Source organism: Triticum aestivum, chromosome 4B, assembly GCF_018294505.1.
Source record: "Triticum aestivum cultivar Chinese Spring chromosome 4B, IWGSC CS RefSeq v2.1, whole genome shotgun sequence".
NCBI classification, from domain to species: domain Eukaryota; kingdom Viridiplantae; phylum Streptophyta; class Magnoliopsida; order Poales; family Poaceae; genus Triticum; species Triticum aestivum.
This window is the reverse complement of record NC_057804.1, coordinates 610888144-610903470: the sequence shown is the minus strand read 5'-3', so window position 1 is coordinate 610903470 and position 15327 is coordinate 610888144. Positions and strand designations below refer to the sequence as shown.

Sequence of the window (15327 nt, the reverse complement as noted above, 5' to 3'; positions counted from 1 at the left end):
TGAAGTATTCATGTCATGTTTACAAAAAATTTATATGGTTTTGGTACGATTTGGATGGAACTAACCTGGACTGACATTGTTTTCAGTAGAACTGCCGTGGTATTATTTTTTGTACAAAAATGAAAGTTCTTCAAATGAGCTAAAACTTTTTGACGGTTTTTTTGGAACAAAAGAGCCCCCGAAGCTTCGTGGGAGGGCCAGAAGAGCCACGAGGAGGGCACAACCCACCATGGCATGCCAGAGGGGCCTGGCTTGCCCCGGTGGGTTGTGCTGACCTCGAGGCCCATCTTCGCGTGAAACTGACGCCAAAAAATCCTATAAATAGAGAAACCATCAGAAATAACCTTAGATCAAAAGTTCTGCCACCACAAGCCTCTGTAGCCACGAAAAACCAATTGGGAGCTCGTTCCGTTCCGGCACTTTGCCGGAGGGGAAAATCATCACAGGAGGCCATCTTCATCATCCCTATGGTCTCCATGATGAGGAGGGAGTAGTCTACCCTCGAGGCTGAGGGTTTGTACCAGTAGCTATGTGTTTAATCTCTCTCTCTCTCTCTCTATCTCTATCTATCTATCTATCTATCTATCTATCTATCTCTCTCTCTCTCTCTCTTGTGTTCTTGATGGCACGATCTTAATGTATTGGGGGCTTTGTTAATATAGTTGGATCAGACGGTGTTTCCCCCTCTCTATCTTGTTGTGATGAATTGATTTTTCTCTTTGAGATTTCGTTCTTATCGGATTGAATATTTTTATGGATTTGAGAGCACTTGATATATGTCTTGCATATGAATACCCGTGGTGACAATGGGGTATTATATTGATTCACTTGAGATATGTTTTGGCACTCAACTCGCAGATTCCCGAGGTGACATTGCGGTAATCTATGCATAGGGGTTGATGCACATTCTCGTCTTTTGTTTCTCCGGTAGAAATCTTGGGGCACACTTTGAGGTTCTTTGTGTTGGATTGAGTATTATGAATCTGAATTTGTTTTGGTTTTATTTTAGTACGAACTCTTCATAGATCGATCAGAAAGAATAACTTTTAGTACGAACTCTTGATAGATCGATCGGAAAGAATAACTCAGTGTTATTTTAGTATGAACTCTTGGATAGATCGATCGGAAGAATAGCTACAAACAATTTCTTCTTATGTTCTCTGCTAGATAAGAACTTTGGAGTGATTCTTCGTTGCACGTTGAGGGATGTTTATATAATCCAATTAGATTAGCATTGTTGAGAGATTGCACTAACGAAAGTACGGACCCTAGGCCTCATTTTCAAGCATTGCAATACCTTTTGTGCTCTGTTTTATCAATTGCTACCTTGCTGTTTTTATTGTTCTTATCATAAAAATCAATATCTACTATCATTACTACGCTTTTATTGTCATCTCTTCGTCGAACTAGTGCACCTATATAAATTAGCATTGTATTTGGTGTGTTGGGGGCACAAGATACTTTTTATTATTTGGTTGCAGGGTTGTTTGAGAGAGATCATCTTCATCCTACGCTTCCCACGGATTGATAAACCTTAGGTCATGCACTTGAGGGAAAACTGCTACTGTCCTACAAAACTCGCGCTTGGAGGCCCAACATGAGTCTACAAGAATAAAGTTGCGTAGTAGACATCAGCCTCCATTGAAGCTCACTCCCTGGGAAATGGGGGTATAGTCCCTCGAGCGGAAGAGCTGGAGGACAAGGTGACGGAAGAGCACCGGGAGGCCGAGTGCATCGACCACGAGTACATCATTGTCAACACGGCGTTATTTGGATTTTTCCAAGATGAGTGCGCGGTCTAAGACAGCCGCGCAGAGCTCGCTTGCCATGACGTCGAGAACAACGCATACTACAATGAGCTCAACAAGCTGCTAGAGGATTCGAAGGACAAGGAGAAGGAGAAGAAGCCATCTAGTCTAGCCACGGTCAAGACAACGAGATCGCCCCCTCCCGTGGGGTGATCGACATCCCATCCGCTTTCAACTCATCCTTCGACTAGCACAGTGGCTTCGGTTCGGAGTTTGATGAGTATCTTAGGCGATGTTCGGTATCACTCCACTCCACAACTCCGGGAGCGGAGTTGGCGGAGCTGCAGTTTAAAACGGCGGAGTTGCAGTTTCTCCGCTCCGCAGATTCCGGGAGCAGATGATTACCGAACAGGGCATTAACCGCCTACACGGTAAATAGAGCTACATAGTATTTAGCATGTACTAGTATGTACATCGATCAAAGGGCAAGTTTGATGTAGATTTGGTCGTATTGTAGTATGTATGAAATGTTTAGTTATGGTTTGTAGAATGCTAATGAATTGCCGTTATCGAATTATCCAAGACCTGGAGATGCCTTACCCTCGATGTTTTGAGGAGTTAACTTTTTTAGGGAAGGACTATTTAGATAAATCAAAATAATGATTTTTAGAGAGTTATGAAGATTTGAGGGAGAATTTAAAATGCTTTGTGCCCGTGGCAATGGTATTTGACACTTTCCAGTGTAATTTTGTGTCAGCAGGTGCGGTCATGCACATGCGGCCGTGTCAAATAGTGCCCTACCAACTTTGTTGTTCGGTATTTAAGAGTGGAAATATACATCGTAGACATAGAGAAATAATATCAAGTCTTCGCTAGTGCCATAGCCAACAAAGCTGGAATAGCTCAGTTGGCTAGAGCGTGTGGCTGTTAACCACAAGGTCGGAGGTTCGAGCCCTCCTTCTAGCGAATTTTTTTCACCAAAAAGTACTATCTGATTTTTCATTATCTTCATCTCTATATATTTCTTCCAAATTCCAACAGCCTTGTGTCTGGATTACCTAATAAAATAACATCTGATTTTTCATTATCTTCATCTTTATATTTCTTCCAAATTCCAACAGCCTTGTGTTTGGATATCCTTTTTCTAATCATCATTCCCTTTATATATCCTACTAAAAGTTCCAACAGCCTTGTGTCTGGATTACCTAATAAAATAACATCTGATTTTTCATTATCTTCATCTTTATATTTCTTCCAAATTCCAACAGCCTTGTGTTTGGATATCCTTTTTCTAATCATCATTCCCTTTATATATCCTACTAAAAGTTCCAACTACAATTTAGCGTTGGGCTGCGCACAGAAAAGATTCCTGAATATGAACGAGAACTTGGTTCATCTTCCTTTTCCTCACCAGGTGCGTGTGCATATATACATTCTCCTTAACAAAACAGATCGAGCTAGTTGCAAAAATACTCCACCACAAATTCTTTGTTGCTCCATCTCATACACACAGATGCACAAATGAACAAGAAACAGAATCTCCACATATAAAAGAAGTAACAAGAACAAGCTGACACACAGAGAAATCCAGTGTTTGTTTATCTTGAAACAAGCACCGGGAAAAGAGTACAAGATTCCTTCCTTCGGAGACACAACACAACAACAGTACAGCACCAGCACGCAGGACAGCCAGTAGGCTTCCACTCCCAAGCAAGCAAGCAATCCAGCCTCGCAGAGCTTCTTCCTCGATCAATCACAGCCAGGGATCTCACTCGCTTCACACGCACATGCACACACGGTACAGCTCGTCCATGTGCCGCAACAGCCACGGAGCCGCCCGCCCACTAAGAACACACAATTAAAAACTTCTTGATGAGCTCCTGGAAAGAACAGCAGAGCAACATGAGGGACACACAAACACATCACTGCCCATTAGCAGGAGCAGTTGGGAGCACAGTGCAACGTGTCCAGTTAACTATTAACTGGTGCAGATGTACTACTGATCAAGCAAAGCTCAGTGTAAAAAGTGTGTAGGGCATTATTACCACGGAGGACAGCGAGGGGGAGAGGCTCTTCTTCCTGACATCGGCCGGGAACCCTTGCCCGCCGCCCAGCTTGCGGCTCAGCATCATGAGCTCCTCCAGCGTGAACGCGCTCCTCAGAGGGCTCCGCGGCTTGGCCAGCTCATGGTCATCATCGTTGGCCACCTCCCAGCTCCGTTCCGACGGCGCCCGGGGGAGCTGGGACTCCCGGGCCGACGTGTTCCCGCTGGAGTTGCTGTAGTCCTCCGAGTCCGAGAACGAGTACCAGGCGCCATGGCGGCTCGACCCGTCCGCGTACTCCGCGGCGCCGGTGGACGCCTTGCTGCCGTCGTCGGGAAACCCGAACGCTTCCAGGTCGAACCCCAGCGTGTACTCCTCATCATCTTCGGCCACAAAAGGGTTCAGTGAGTAAGGAGATACCGAAAAGCCGGCATGACGATCAGACGGTGCATGAAAGCGTGACATGTCTTGTAGGGGCTTCCCAGGCTTCTCTTCCCACTGGAACGGCACACTGACAACAAGCTTGGCCGGGGATGGACATGAGAAGACTGTGGGCGCCGGCTTGGTGGAGATCGCCCAGTCCCTCTTCGGCGCGCCGGGCTTCACCTCCCAGAGAAATGGCACCGAAATCTGCTGCTTGGCGCGCTCCCTCGGGTTGAACTCAGGCAGCTCGAACTCCTCGGCCATTTGGAATGTGTGGGTTGGGGATGAAATCTGGACTGCTGCAAATCTTGTATTTAGTGTTGGTATATGTAGGAGAGGATCTTGTGGGTTAGATGAGCTGCCCCTGCTTCAAAAATGTTAGTTCAACTGTTCCCTTTGCTGAACCTGCAGCTACAAGCTTGATAAAAGTTGATACACCATTGGACAGTAACAACTCCTCTTTGGCTCCCGCAAATAAAGGAGTGCTTAGGTCTGACCATGAAGAAAAAAGGTTTCCATTTCCCAATCAGAGCGGTCGCTCTTGCATTGGCACTTTGCATGCATGCATAGATAAAAGGAGGATATCTACTTGGTACAAATTAGTAAGAGGAGATCCTGGGGAATCAGTAATTCGACCAAAATAGCCATTTATTCAGCAAAAAGATCTAAAAAAACTATAGATAATGAGCAGACAAATCTAAACACATTTACAAAAGGACTGGGGCCACAATAATAATAAAGAATTAAAGAAGAAATGTGATCTTCATCTGTTAAAAAAATAAAATCAGAAAACCCTTTTCCTGTTTTAACATCCTATTCTGCTACTAGAACATCAAGAATTAGTCCTAACAGATTCCAAGAATTGCACCACCTCCGCCATGCTTGGTCGGCTTGATGGTGTGTTGGAAGTGCATACCAGGCCTAGTTTGAGCACTTGGACCAACTCGGCTTCAATGAATCCCCTCAGGCTCTGATCGAAGCAGTCCGATTTAGTACCATCCTCCAGTATCTCTCTGACATAGTCGCGCAAAATCACATGTATAGCAGCCCCAGGGCTCTCCACTGGCTTCCGCCCTGTCACAATCTCAAGCAACACCACCCCGAAGCTAAATACATCACTCTTATCGCTGTATCTCAAGCTCGGGGATGCTAGCTCCGGGGCAATGTACCCGATGGCAGCATAAGATCTGCTCACTTCAAAGCTACCTAGAATAGGCAGCAGCTTTTTAAATCCATAGTCAGACAGCTTGGCTTCATATTCTTCATCTATCATTATGTTTGAAGACTTGATGTTGAGATGCAAGACTTGTGGTCGGCAGTCATGGTGAAGATATGCAAGTGCACGCGCTGTTCCAAGTGCAACCCTAAACCTCCGATCCCAGGAGAGCTCACCTCCGCTGCTACTTCTGGAAAATGCACGACGACGGTTCCCATGCAGGTGATCATACAAGCTCCCTTTGGTCACGAACTCCGACAGGATCAACTGCATCGAGGACGACCAGTAATAACCCTGAAATGTGACCAGATTGGGGTGGTTGAGGTTACCAAGCTGCCCCATCTCATGCTCAAACTCATCCTGGTTTGTCAAACTTCCGAGTGTCTCCAGTTTCTTCACGGCAATGGACAACCCATTCTCAAAGGTGGCCTTGTACACTGTGCCAACTGAACCTCCACCAACAAGGCAGTCTTTGTCAACCAGTGCCTTAGTTCCTTCCTCCCAATCTTCATACCTTGAAGGCAGGCTCTTGGTGAAGAGCACCAACTTACCAATGATGGCATTTTGGCCTGGAGATCCGACTGATATGCTCTCGGAGACCAGCACCTCTTCGTCCTCCTTCCCTTCCTGCTCCTCCTTACTCCTCCTTGTATAGGCCCTAATGTTCATAGCACAAACAATGCAGATCCCAATAAGTATAAGCGCTGCAGCGACAATGACGATTATGATAGCGACAGACAATCGTCTTGCTTTCTGTCCACCACACAGATTGTTCAATGGTGATCCACATAGTAATGGGTTTCCCATGAAGGCTGTGCTGCCAAAATTCTGCAAGACCGGAGCAGAAGGTATGATGCCGGAAAGACGGTTGAAGGACACGTTGAAATGTGTCAGCTTAGAGAGGTTCCCAAGTTCTGAGGGGATTGGCCCAGTCAGTCCATTCTCCGAGAGGTCTAGCAGATCAAGGTTGGTGAGCTGAGCAAGCGACACCGGAATGCCCCCGTCGAGTTGGTTCTTGTGAAGATCAAGCATCCTGAGGTAAGTCAGGTTGTTGAGCGTGTCCGGGATCACTCCTTGCAATTTGTTGCCAGACAAATTCCTGTAATAATTTGATTTAGTTAGTCACACATCAAGGCATTGGATGATGAATTGGGTGAAATTGAGTACTGAACGAACACTCACAGCTCAAGCAGGAACTGGCATTTGCTGAGGGACACCGGAATGTCTCCGGCGAGCATAAGGCCGGCAAGGTCGAGTGTGACAAGCATCTCGATTCCTCCAAGCTCTGCGGGAATTGACCCGGTAATGCCTGTGTTGCCGGCAAGCCTGAGCACCAAAAGCGACCGCAATGTCCCGATTACTGGCGGTATGTCTCCCGCAAGAGCATTCGCCCCCAAATCCAACACCCTCAGGTTGCGGCAATTCACCACGCTCGCCGGAACAGGGCCGGCGAGCCGGTTGCCAGACGCGTCGAAGTATAAAAACTTGCTGCCGCAGGTCGCAATGTTGGGGATTTCGCCGTCGAAAGCGTTGGAGGAGACGTTGAAGTACGTGATGTTGGCGAGGCCCAGGAGGCCGAACGGCGCGGCGCCGGAGAAGCGGTTGCTCCCGACGTCGAACAGGTCGATGCTGCGGCAGGCTTCGAGCTTGCCGTCGATGCGGCCGGAGAGGCCGTTGCTCCGGACGGAGATGTAGTTCATCTCCGGCGGCGCGCAGAGCTGGTCGGGGAGCTCGCCGGAGAGGCGGTTGTAGGAGAGGTCGAAGCCGGCGAGGCGGGAGCAGTTGGTGATGCCGGGCGGGACGGCGCCCTGGAGCGCGTTGTGCGCGAGCGAGACGTAGCGGAGGCGGGGGCAGGGGTCGAAGAGGCCCGGCGGGATCTCGCCGGAGAAGGCGTTGTAGGAGAGGTCGAGCAGGCGGAGCCAGGGGAAGGCGCCGAGGAAGGGCGGGATCTCGCCCGAGAGCGCGTTGCGGCTGAGGTTGAGCTTGTGGAGCGTGGGCGCCAGGGACGCGTAGCCCGGCGGGATCCCGCCGGAGAGCGCGTTCCCGAAGAGCGAGACGGACTCGAGCGCGGGGAGGCGCGCCAGCGACGGCGCGAGGGTGCCCGCCAGGCCGGCGCCGTGGAGGCGCAGCCGCTGCACGGCGCCCGTGGCCGGGTCGCAGGACACCCCCGCGAAGTCCGCGCACGGGTCGCCGGAGGGCGTCCAGGAGGCGAGCGCGCCGTCCGGGTCCGCGGTGATGGCGGACTTGAAGTCCAGCAGGATCCGCCGCTCCGCCGGAGTGGCCGCCTGCACCACCGCCCGCGGCGCGGCCCAATGCAGCAGCAGCAGCACCGCCAGCGCCAGCGGCGCGAGGGATCGGCGGGCGGGGGTCATGGCGACTGCAGCAGCGGCGGCGGCACGGCACGCATTACCTCCGTGCGAGGACCGGCTCCGGTGGAGAGTGGCAGTGATGAGCTCTAAGTATAGTCCAAAGAAAGAAAGGGGGTTAACCGGTGAGTGAGTAGGTGGCGGTGGGTGGCGCGCGTTAATGTGCGGGTGCCACGGCGAGCCAACTGCCACTTCTCGGGTACTTGCGCGCCGGCCGGGCGATGGCCTGACGATTGACGTCGGCCGGGTTGGTCCGATGCGCAGCGCAGCGCCGGGACGGTCAGGGGGTTTACCTGGGAAAATGCTGAAATCTATGCGGAAAAACTGCTTTCTTTCCGGGGGTGAGGGGTCAACCTCCAAGCCTAGGGTCAGGGCGGGAGACGGGAGATGATGATGGTGGAGATCGGGTTGGGAAAAGGGCGGGGCGACGTGGTGCGCGTGTGGCCCAGATCGAGGCAAAGGCAAAGCGCAGCGGCAGGTTTGGGTGGATCGCTGGCTGCGTATGGGCGGCAGAGCAGATGGGTGGTGGGTGTGCGGGAATCTCCTCCTCCTCCGGCTCGCTGGCGATCGGCGGCACGCGGGCTCGGTCGCTGTCCGGACCGCTGTTCCCCACTCTTTTTTGCTCCTTCGCTTCGTTGCTCCGTCGTCAAGCATGTAGTGGCAGGGGTGGGTACGGTACATGTACATTACATACGCCACGCGTGTACGTGCCTCGGTATGCTGATGATTAGGTGGTGGTTGCGTTGCGTCCGTCGTGCAGTACCGCGCACGTACCGGCATGTACGCCGATCCAGCAATTATCAAGTGCGTCTAAGTGCCCACGCCGATCGGCAACCCTGGTTGGTCCAGTCTCCAGTGGCTGTTTACTATGCACGGCGCGGTGCGGACCAGACCAGCGGCCGGATAGTTTAACCGGCAGGCAGGGCGGCAGCCGGAGTGGCGGCCGAGCTTTTCGTTGGAAGCCGCGTGCCTTTCTGTCGGCAATGATTCCGTTACAAACCCCAGAGCCCACAGCGGTAATCATCCTCACAAATCATGGGCGCCACTGACTGCCACACTTCCAGCTCAGCTCGGCTCGGCTCAGGATTTGATTAAAAAGAAGAGACATTATGGTAAGCTAACGTCTCTGTCGACCTTCCTTTCTCTTTCTACGCCCAGCTTGATGCGCCTCTTGACATTTGGCATGCATGCCATTGCCATCAAATGGCCTGAATCGACCACGATATCTGCTCCAGAAAACTACTACTGCTAGTAGGAGTAGATATCACTGTTATGTCCCTTTCGTGTTTCCTTTTCTAATGTCAGCTTCACGAAATGGGAACGAGTGGCCCAGCGTATTTTCACAATCCTGCCCTCATTCTCTCCATCTCCCGCTCCCAACCACCACAGCCATAGCCCAGGCCTTGTTGGAACTTTGCCGATGCCGCCCAAGCCTTGTTGAGCGTTGACGGCGACGCCCAGGTACCCTCCGCCTCTGCGGACGCCGTGAACACCGCGCCCGAATACAAATGTCATAGTGCAAACTTTTTCGGTATGGCAAACATGTGCCTCATACTTCATAGGAAGAATCACCTTCTTCTTTCTGTTATGTCATCTTTGATTTCTGAACATATCTCTACGAAGATGTGGAAGGAGAGCTGGGGGGATTGGCGATGATTTTTCGAGAGAATTAGCTTGGCAAATTTCAAACTACAAGATGGGGTTTCTGAGCTTATCTCTCGTGTTGCAGGGCAGAGCATGGACAACTGATGCTATAACCGGCACCCCACACTGCTACGACTCGCGTCCATCAAAGAGATTTTCGTGCATAGAAGTTAGATCTGTCAAAAGCATATGATAGAGTTGATTGGAAATTCTTGAAGCAAATGGTGCAAAAGTTGGGTTTCTCTCATCGTCGGGTGGACTGGATAATGGCGTGTGCCACATCGATGAGGTATTCAGTTAAATTAAATGGAACCCTCTTGGATTTCTTTGCACCCGTCGCGAGGGCTACGCCAAGGTGACCCATTATCACCATTCTTATTCTTATTTGTTGTTGCCGGTCTATCTTCCATCTTAAAACATGAGGTTAATGTTGGAAATATCACTCCCATCAGAAAAATTCGTAGAGCACCTGGGATCTCACATTTGCTATTTGCGGATGATACATTGTTATTTTCTGAAGGTGCCCATGATCAAGCAGTAAAGGTAAAGGGGTGTTGGACTTATATGGAAGTGCCACGGGAGAAAGTCTGAATTTTAATAACTGTTCAATTATGTTTGGCCAAGAATGCCTGGTGGCCAACCAGGAGGATGTTAGGGTAGTGTTAAATGTCACTATTGCGAAGAGAAATACTTGGGCTCCCTACTCCAGAAGGGTGAATGACTAGGGGGTGTTTCCAAAATTTTCACGTGAGTCTCACGAAGAGGTTAATCCAATGGGGAGATGGGTGGCTTGCACAACCTGGCAGAGAGATTTTACTTAAGTCGGTGGCCCAAGTTGTCCCAACTTACATTATGGGTGTTTATAAGCTTCTGTTTTCTGTTTGTGATGTCCTAACGAGAATGGTTAGGAACTTTTGTTGGGGGTCTAAAAGAGGGCGCGAGAAAGTACATTGGAAGGCATGGGATTATTGTTGGGGAACGTATTAATTTCAAAAAAATTCCTACGCACACGCAAGATCATGGTGATGCATAGCAACGAGAGGGGAGAGTATTGTCCACGTACCCTCGTAGACCGAAAACGGAAGCGTTAGCACAACGCGGTTGATGCAGTCGTACGCCTTCACGATCCGACCGATTCAAGTACCGAACGTACGGCACCTCCGAGTTCAGCACATGTTCAGCTCGATGACGTCCCACGAACTCCGATCCAGCAGAGCTTTGCGGGAGAGTTCAGTCAGCACGACGGCATGATGATGGTGTTGATGATGTTACCGACGCAGGGCTTCACCTAAGCACCGCTACAATATTACCGAAGTGAAATATGGTGGAGGGGGGCACCGCACACGACTAAGAGATCAATGATCAATTGGTGTGTCTAGAGGTGCCCCCTGCCCCGTATATAAAGGAGGGAGGGAGAGGTCAGCCCTAGAGGGGGCGCGCCAAGTGTGGGGAGTCCTACTAGGACTCCCAAGTCCTAGTAGGATTCCCCTTTCCTTCCCGGAGTAGGAGAGAAGGAAAGAGGGGAAGAGGGAGAAGGAAAAGGGGGCTGCACCCCTTGTCCAATTCGGACCAAAGGGGGGGTGCGCGCCTCCTTCCTTTTGGCCTCTCTCCTCTATTCCCGTATGGCCCAATAAGGCCCAATACTTCTCCCGGTGAATTCCCGTAACTCCCCGGTACTCCGAAAATACCTGAATCACTCGGAACCTTTCCGATGTCCGAATATAGTCGTCCAATATATCGATCTTTACGTCTCGACCATTTCGAGACTCCTCGTCATGTCTCCGATCTCATCCGGGACTCCGAACTACCTTCGGTACATCAAAACACATAACTCATAATATAAATTGTCACCGAACTTTAAGCATGCAGACCCTACAGGTTCGAGAACTGTGTAGACATGACCGAGACACGTCTCCGGTCAATAACCAATAGCAGAACCTGGATGCTCATATTGGTTCCCACATATTCTACGAAGATCTTTATCGGTCAAACCGCATAACAACATACGTTGTTCCCTTTGTCATCAGTATGTTACTTACCCAAGATTCGATTGTCGACATCTAAATACCTAGTTCAATCTCGTTACCGGCAAGTCTCTTTACTCGTTATGTAAGACATCATCCCGCAACTAACTCATTAGTCACATTGCTTGCAAGGCTTATAGTGATGTGCATTACCGAGAGGGCCCAGAGATACCTCTCCGACAATCGGAGTGACAAATCCTAATCTCGAAATACGCCAACTCAACAAGTACCTTCGGAGACACCTGTAGAGCACCTTTATAATCACCCAGTTACGTTGTGACGTTTGGTAGCACACAAAGTGTTCCTTCGGTAAACAGGAGTTGCATAATCTCATAGTCATAGGAACATGTATAAGTCATGAAGGAAGAAATAGCAACATACTAAACGATCAAGTGCTAAGCTAACGAAATGAGTCATGTCAATCACATCATTCTCCTAATGATGTGGTCCCGTTAATCAAATGACAACTCATGTCTATGGCTAGGAAACTTAACCAGCCTTGATTCAACGAGCTAGTCAAGTAGAGGCATACTAGTGACACTTTGTTTGTCTATGTATTCACACATGCACTAAGTTTCTGGTTAATACAATTCTAGCATGAATAATAAATATTTATCATGAAATAAGGAAATAAATAATAAGTTTATTATTGCCTCTAGGGCATATTTCCTTCAGTCTCCCACTTGCACTAGAGTCAATAATCTAGTTCACATCACCATATGATTTAACACCAGTTTTCACATCTGTATGTGATTAATACCCATAGTTCACATCGTCATGTGATCAACACCCAAAGGGTTTACTAGAGTCAATAATCTAGTTCACATTGCTATGTGATTAACACCCAAAGGGTACTAAGGTATGATCATGTTTTGTTCATCAGAGAAGTTTAGTCAACGGTTCTGTCACATTCAGAGCCGTATGTATTTTGCAAATATTCTATGTCTACAATGCTCCGCACGAAGCTACTCTAGATAATTGTTCCCACTTTCAATATGTATCCAGATTGAGACTTAGAGTCATCTGGATCGGTGTAAAAGCTTGCATCAATGTAACTCTTTACGACAAGCTCTTTTATCACCTCCATAATCGAGAAACATCTCCTTAGTCCTCACTAAGGATATTCTTGACCGCTGTCCAGTGATCTACTCCTAGATCAAAATTGTACTCCCTTGCCAAACTCAAAGCAAGGTATACAATAGGTCTAGTACACAACATAGCATACTTTATAGAACCTATGACTGAGGCATAGGGAATGACTTTCATTCTCTTTCTATTTTCTGTCGTGGTCGGGATTTGAGTCTTACTCAATTTCACACCTTTGCAACACAAGCAAGAACTCCTTCTTTGACTGTTCCATTTTGAACTACTTCAAAAATTTATCAAGTTATGTTCTCATTGAAAAATCTTATCAAGCGTCTTGATCTATCTCTATAGATCTTGATGCTTAATGTGTAAGAAACTTCACCGAGGTCTTTCTTTGAAAAACTCCTTTCAAATACTCCTTTATGCTTTCCAGAAGATTCTACATTATTTTTGATCAACAATATGTCATTCACATATATTTTATCAGAAATGTTGTAGTGCTCCCACTCACTTTCCTGTAAATACAGGCTTCTCCAAAAGTCTGTATAAAACCATATACTTTGATCAACTCATCAAAGCGTATATTCCAACTCCGAGATGCTTGCACCAGTCCATAGATGGATCGCTGGAGCTTGCACATTTTGTTAGCACCTTTAGGATTGACAAAACCTTCTGGTTGTATCATATACTACTCTTCTTTAATAAACCCATTAAGGAATGCAGTTTTGACATCCATTTGCCAGATTTCATAAAATATGGCAATTGCTAACATGATTCGGACAGACTTAAGCATCGATACGAGTGAGAAAATCGCATCGTATTCAACACCTTGAACTTTTTGCGACAAGTCGAGCTTTGTGGATAGTAACACTAGTATCATCGTATGTCTTCCTCTTGAAGATCCATTTATACAATATGGCTTGCCGATCATCGGGCAACTCCACCAAAGTCCATACTTTGTTCTCATACATGGATCCCATCTCAGATTTCATGGCCTCAAGCCATCTTGTGGAATCTGGGCTCATCATCGCTTCCTCATAGTTCGTAGGTTCATCATGGTCTAGTAACATGACTTCCAGAACAGGATTACCGTACCACTTTGGTGCAGACTGTACTTTGGAAGGCCTACGAGGTTCTGTAGTATCTTGATCTGAAGTTTCATGATCATCATCATTAGCTTCCTCACTAATTGGTGTAGGAATCACTGGAAGTGATTTCTATGATGAACTACTTTCCAATTCGTGAGAAGGTACAATTACCTTATCAAGCTCTACCTTCCTCCCACTCACTTCTTTCGAGAGAAACTCCTTCTCTAGAAAGGATTCATCTTAGCAATGGATATCTTGCCTTCGGATCTGTGATAGAAGGTGTACCCAACAGTTTCCTTTGGGTATTCTACGAATACACACTTCTCCAATTTGGATTCGAGCTTATCAGGTTGAAAATTTTTCACATAAGCATCGCAGACCCAAACTTTAAGAAACGACAACTTTGGTTTCTTGCCAAACCACAGTTCATAAGGCATCGTCTCAACGGATTTTGATGGTGCCCTATTTAAAGTGAATGTAGTTGTCTCTAATGCATAAACCCAATACGACAATGGTAAATCGGTAAGTTACATCATAGATCGCACCATATCCAATAAAGTGCGGTTACGACGTTCGAACACACCATTACGCTATGGTGTTCCATGTGGCGTGAGCTGTGAAACTATTCCACATTGTTTTAAATGAAGGCCAAACTCATAACTCAAATATTCTCCTCCACGATCAGATCGTAGAAACTTTATTTTCTTGTTACGATGATTATCAACTTCACTCTGAAATTCTTTGAACTTTTTCAAATGTTTCAGACTTGTGTTTCATTAAGTAGATATACCCATATCTGCTCAAATCATCTGTGAAGGTCAGAAAATAACGATACCTACCACGAGCATCAACACTCATTGGACTGCATACATCGGTATGTATTATTTCCAACAAGTCAGTAGATCGTTCCATTGTTCCGGAGAACGGAGTTTTAGTCATCTTGCCCAAAAGGCACGGTTCGCAAGCATCAAATGATTCATAACCAAGTGATTCCAAAAGTCCATCTTAATGGAGTTTCTTCATGCGCTGTACACCGATATGGCCCAAAAGGCAGTTCCAAAAATAAGTTGCACTATCATTATCAACTTTGCATCTTTTGGCATCAATATTATGAATATGTGTATCACTATGATCGAGATCCAACAAACTATTTTCATTGGGTGTATGACCATCGAAGGTTTTATTCATGTAAACAGAACAACAATTATTCTATGACTTTAAATGAATAACCGTATTGCAATAAACATGATCAAATCATAATCATGCTCAATGCAAACGCCAAATAACATTTATTTAGGTTTAACACTAATCCCGAATGTATAGGGAGTGTGCGATGATGATCATATCAATCTTGGAACTACTTCCAACACTCATCGTCACTTCCCCCTCAACTAGTCTCTGTTTATTCTGTAACTCTTGTTTTGAGTTACTAATCTTAGCAACCAAACAAGTACCAAATACTCAGGGGCTACTATAAACACTAGTAAGGTACACATCAATAACCTGTATATCAAATATACCCTTGTTCACTTTGCCATACTACTTATCCACCAAATATTCAGGGTATTTCTGCTTCTGGTGACCATTTCCTTTGCAGTAGAAACACTCAGTTTTAGGCTTTGGTCCAGCTTTGGGCTCCTTCACCGGAGTGACAACTTGCTTGCCATTCTGCTTGAAGTTCCCTTTCTTT

The 15327-nt window shown here is 47.2% G+C and overlaps 2 protein-coding genes and 1 non-coding gene across 3 annotated transcripts; 1 reads left to right on the top strand and 2 right to left on the bottom strand.

Moving 5' to 3' along the window:
- The first annotated feature begins 2640 nt into the window (after window positions 1-2640).
- On the top strand, window positions 2641-2714 carry TRNAN-GUU (transfer RNA asparagine (anticodon GUU)). Its single transcript has one exon. It is a non-coding gene; the product is annotated as a tRNA-Asn (tRNA).
- A 495-nt stretch (window positions 2715-3209) lies between these two features.
- On the bottom strand, window positions 3210-4662 carry LOC123093562 (uncharacterized). The gene is made up of 2 exons (XM_044515546.1): window positions 3794-4662; window positions 3210-3628 (listed from the first exon to the last, which is right to left on the bottom strand). Exons 1-2 carry the CDS (start codon window positions 4475-4477, stop codon window positions 3593-3595), a joined length of 720 nt encoding a protein of 239 aa, XP_044371481.1. The 5' UTR covers window positions 4478-4662; the 3' UTR covers window positions 3210-3592.
- A 284-nt stretch (window positions 4663-4946) lies between these two features.
- On the bottom strand, window positions 4947-8230 carry LOC123093561 (probable LRR receptor-like serine/threonine-protein kinase At1g12460). Its single transcript, XM_044515545.1, has 2 exons — window positions 6612-8230; window positions 4947-6528 (listed from the first exon to the last, which is right to left on the bottom strand). Exons 1-2 carry the CDS (start codon window positions 7799-7801, stop codon window positions 5046-5048), a joined length of 2673 nt encoding a protein of 890 aa, XP_044371480.1. The 5' UTR covers window positions 7802-8230; the 3' UTR covers window positions 4947-5045.
- Window positions 8231-15327: the final 7097 nt, after the last annotated feature.

Excerpts from the sequence above, each read along its gene's own strand:
- LOC123093561 (XM_044515545.1), bottom strand. The coding sequence starts at position 7,801 with ATGACCCCCGCCCGCCGATCCCTCGCGCCGCTGGCGCTGGCGGTGCTG. Across the intron at positions 6,529-6,611 it reads TGCCAGTTCCTGCTTGAGCT|GAATTTGTCTGGCAACAAAT; the intron begins GTGAGTGTTCGT and ends AAATTATTACAG.
- LOC123093562 (XM_044515546.1), bottom strand. The coding sequence starts at position 4,477 with ATGGCCGAGGAGTTCGAGCTGCCTGAGTTCAACCCGAGGGAGCGCGCC. Across the intron at positions 3,629-3,793 it reads CCCCCTCGCTGTCCTCCGTG|GAGCTCATCAAGAAGTTTTT; the intron begins GTAATAATGCCC and ends TGTTCTTTCCAG.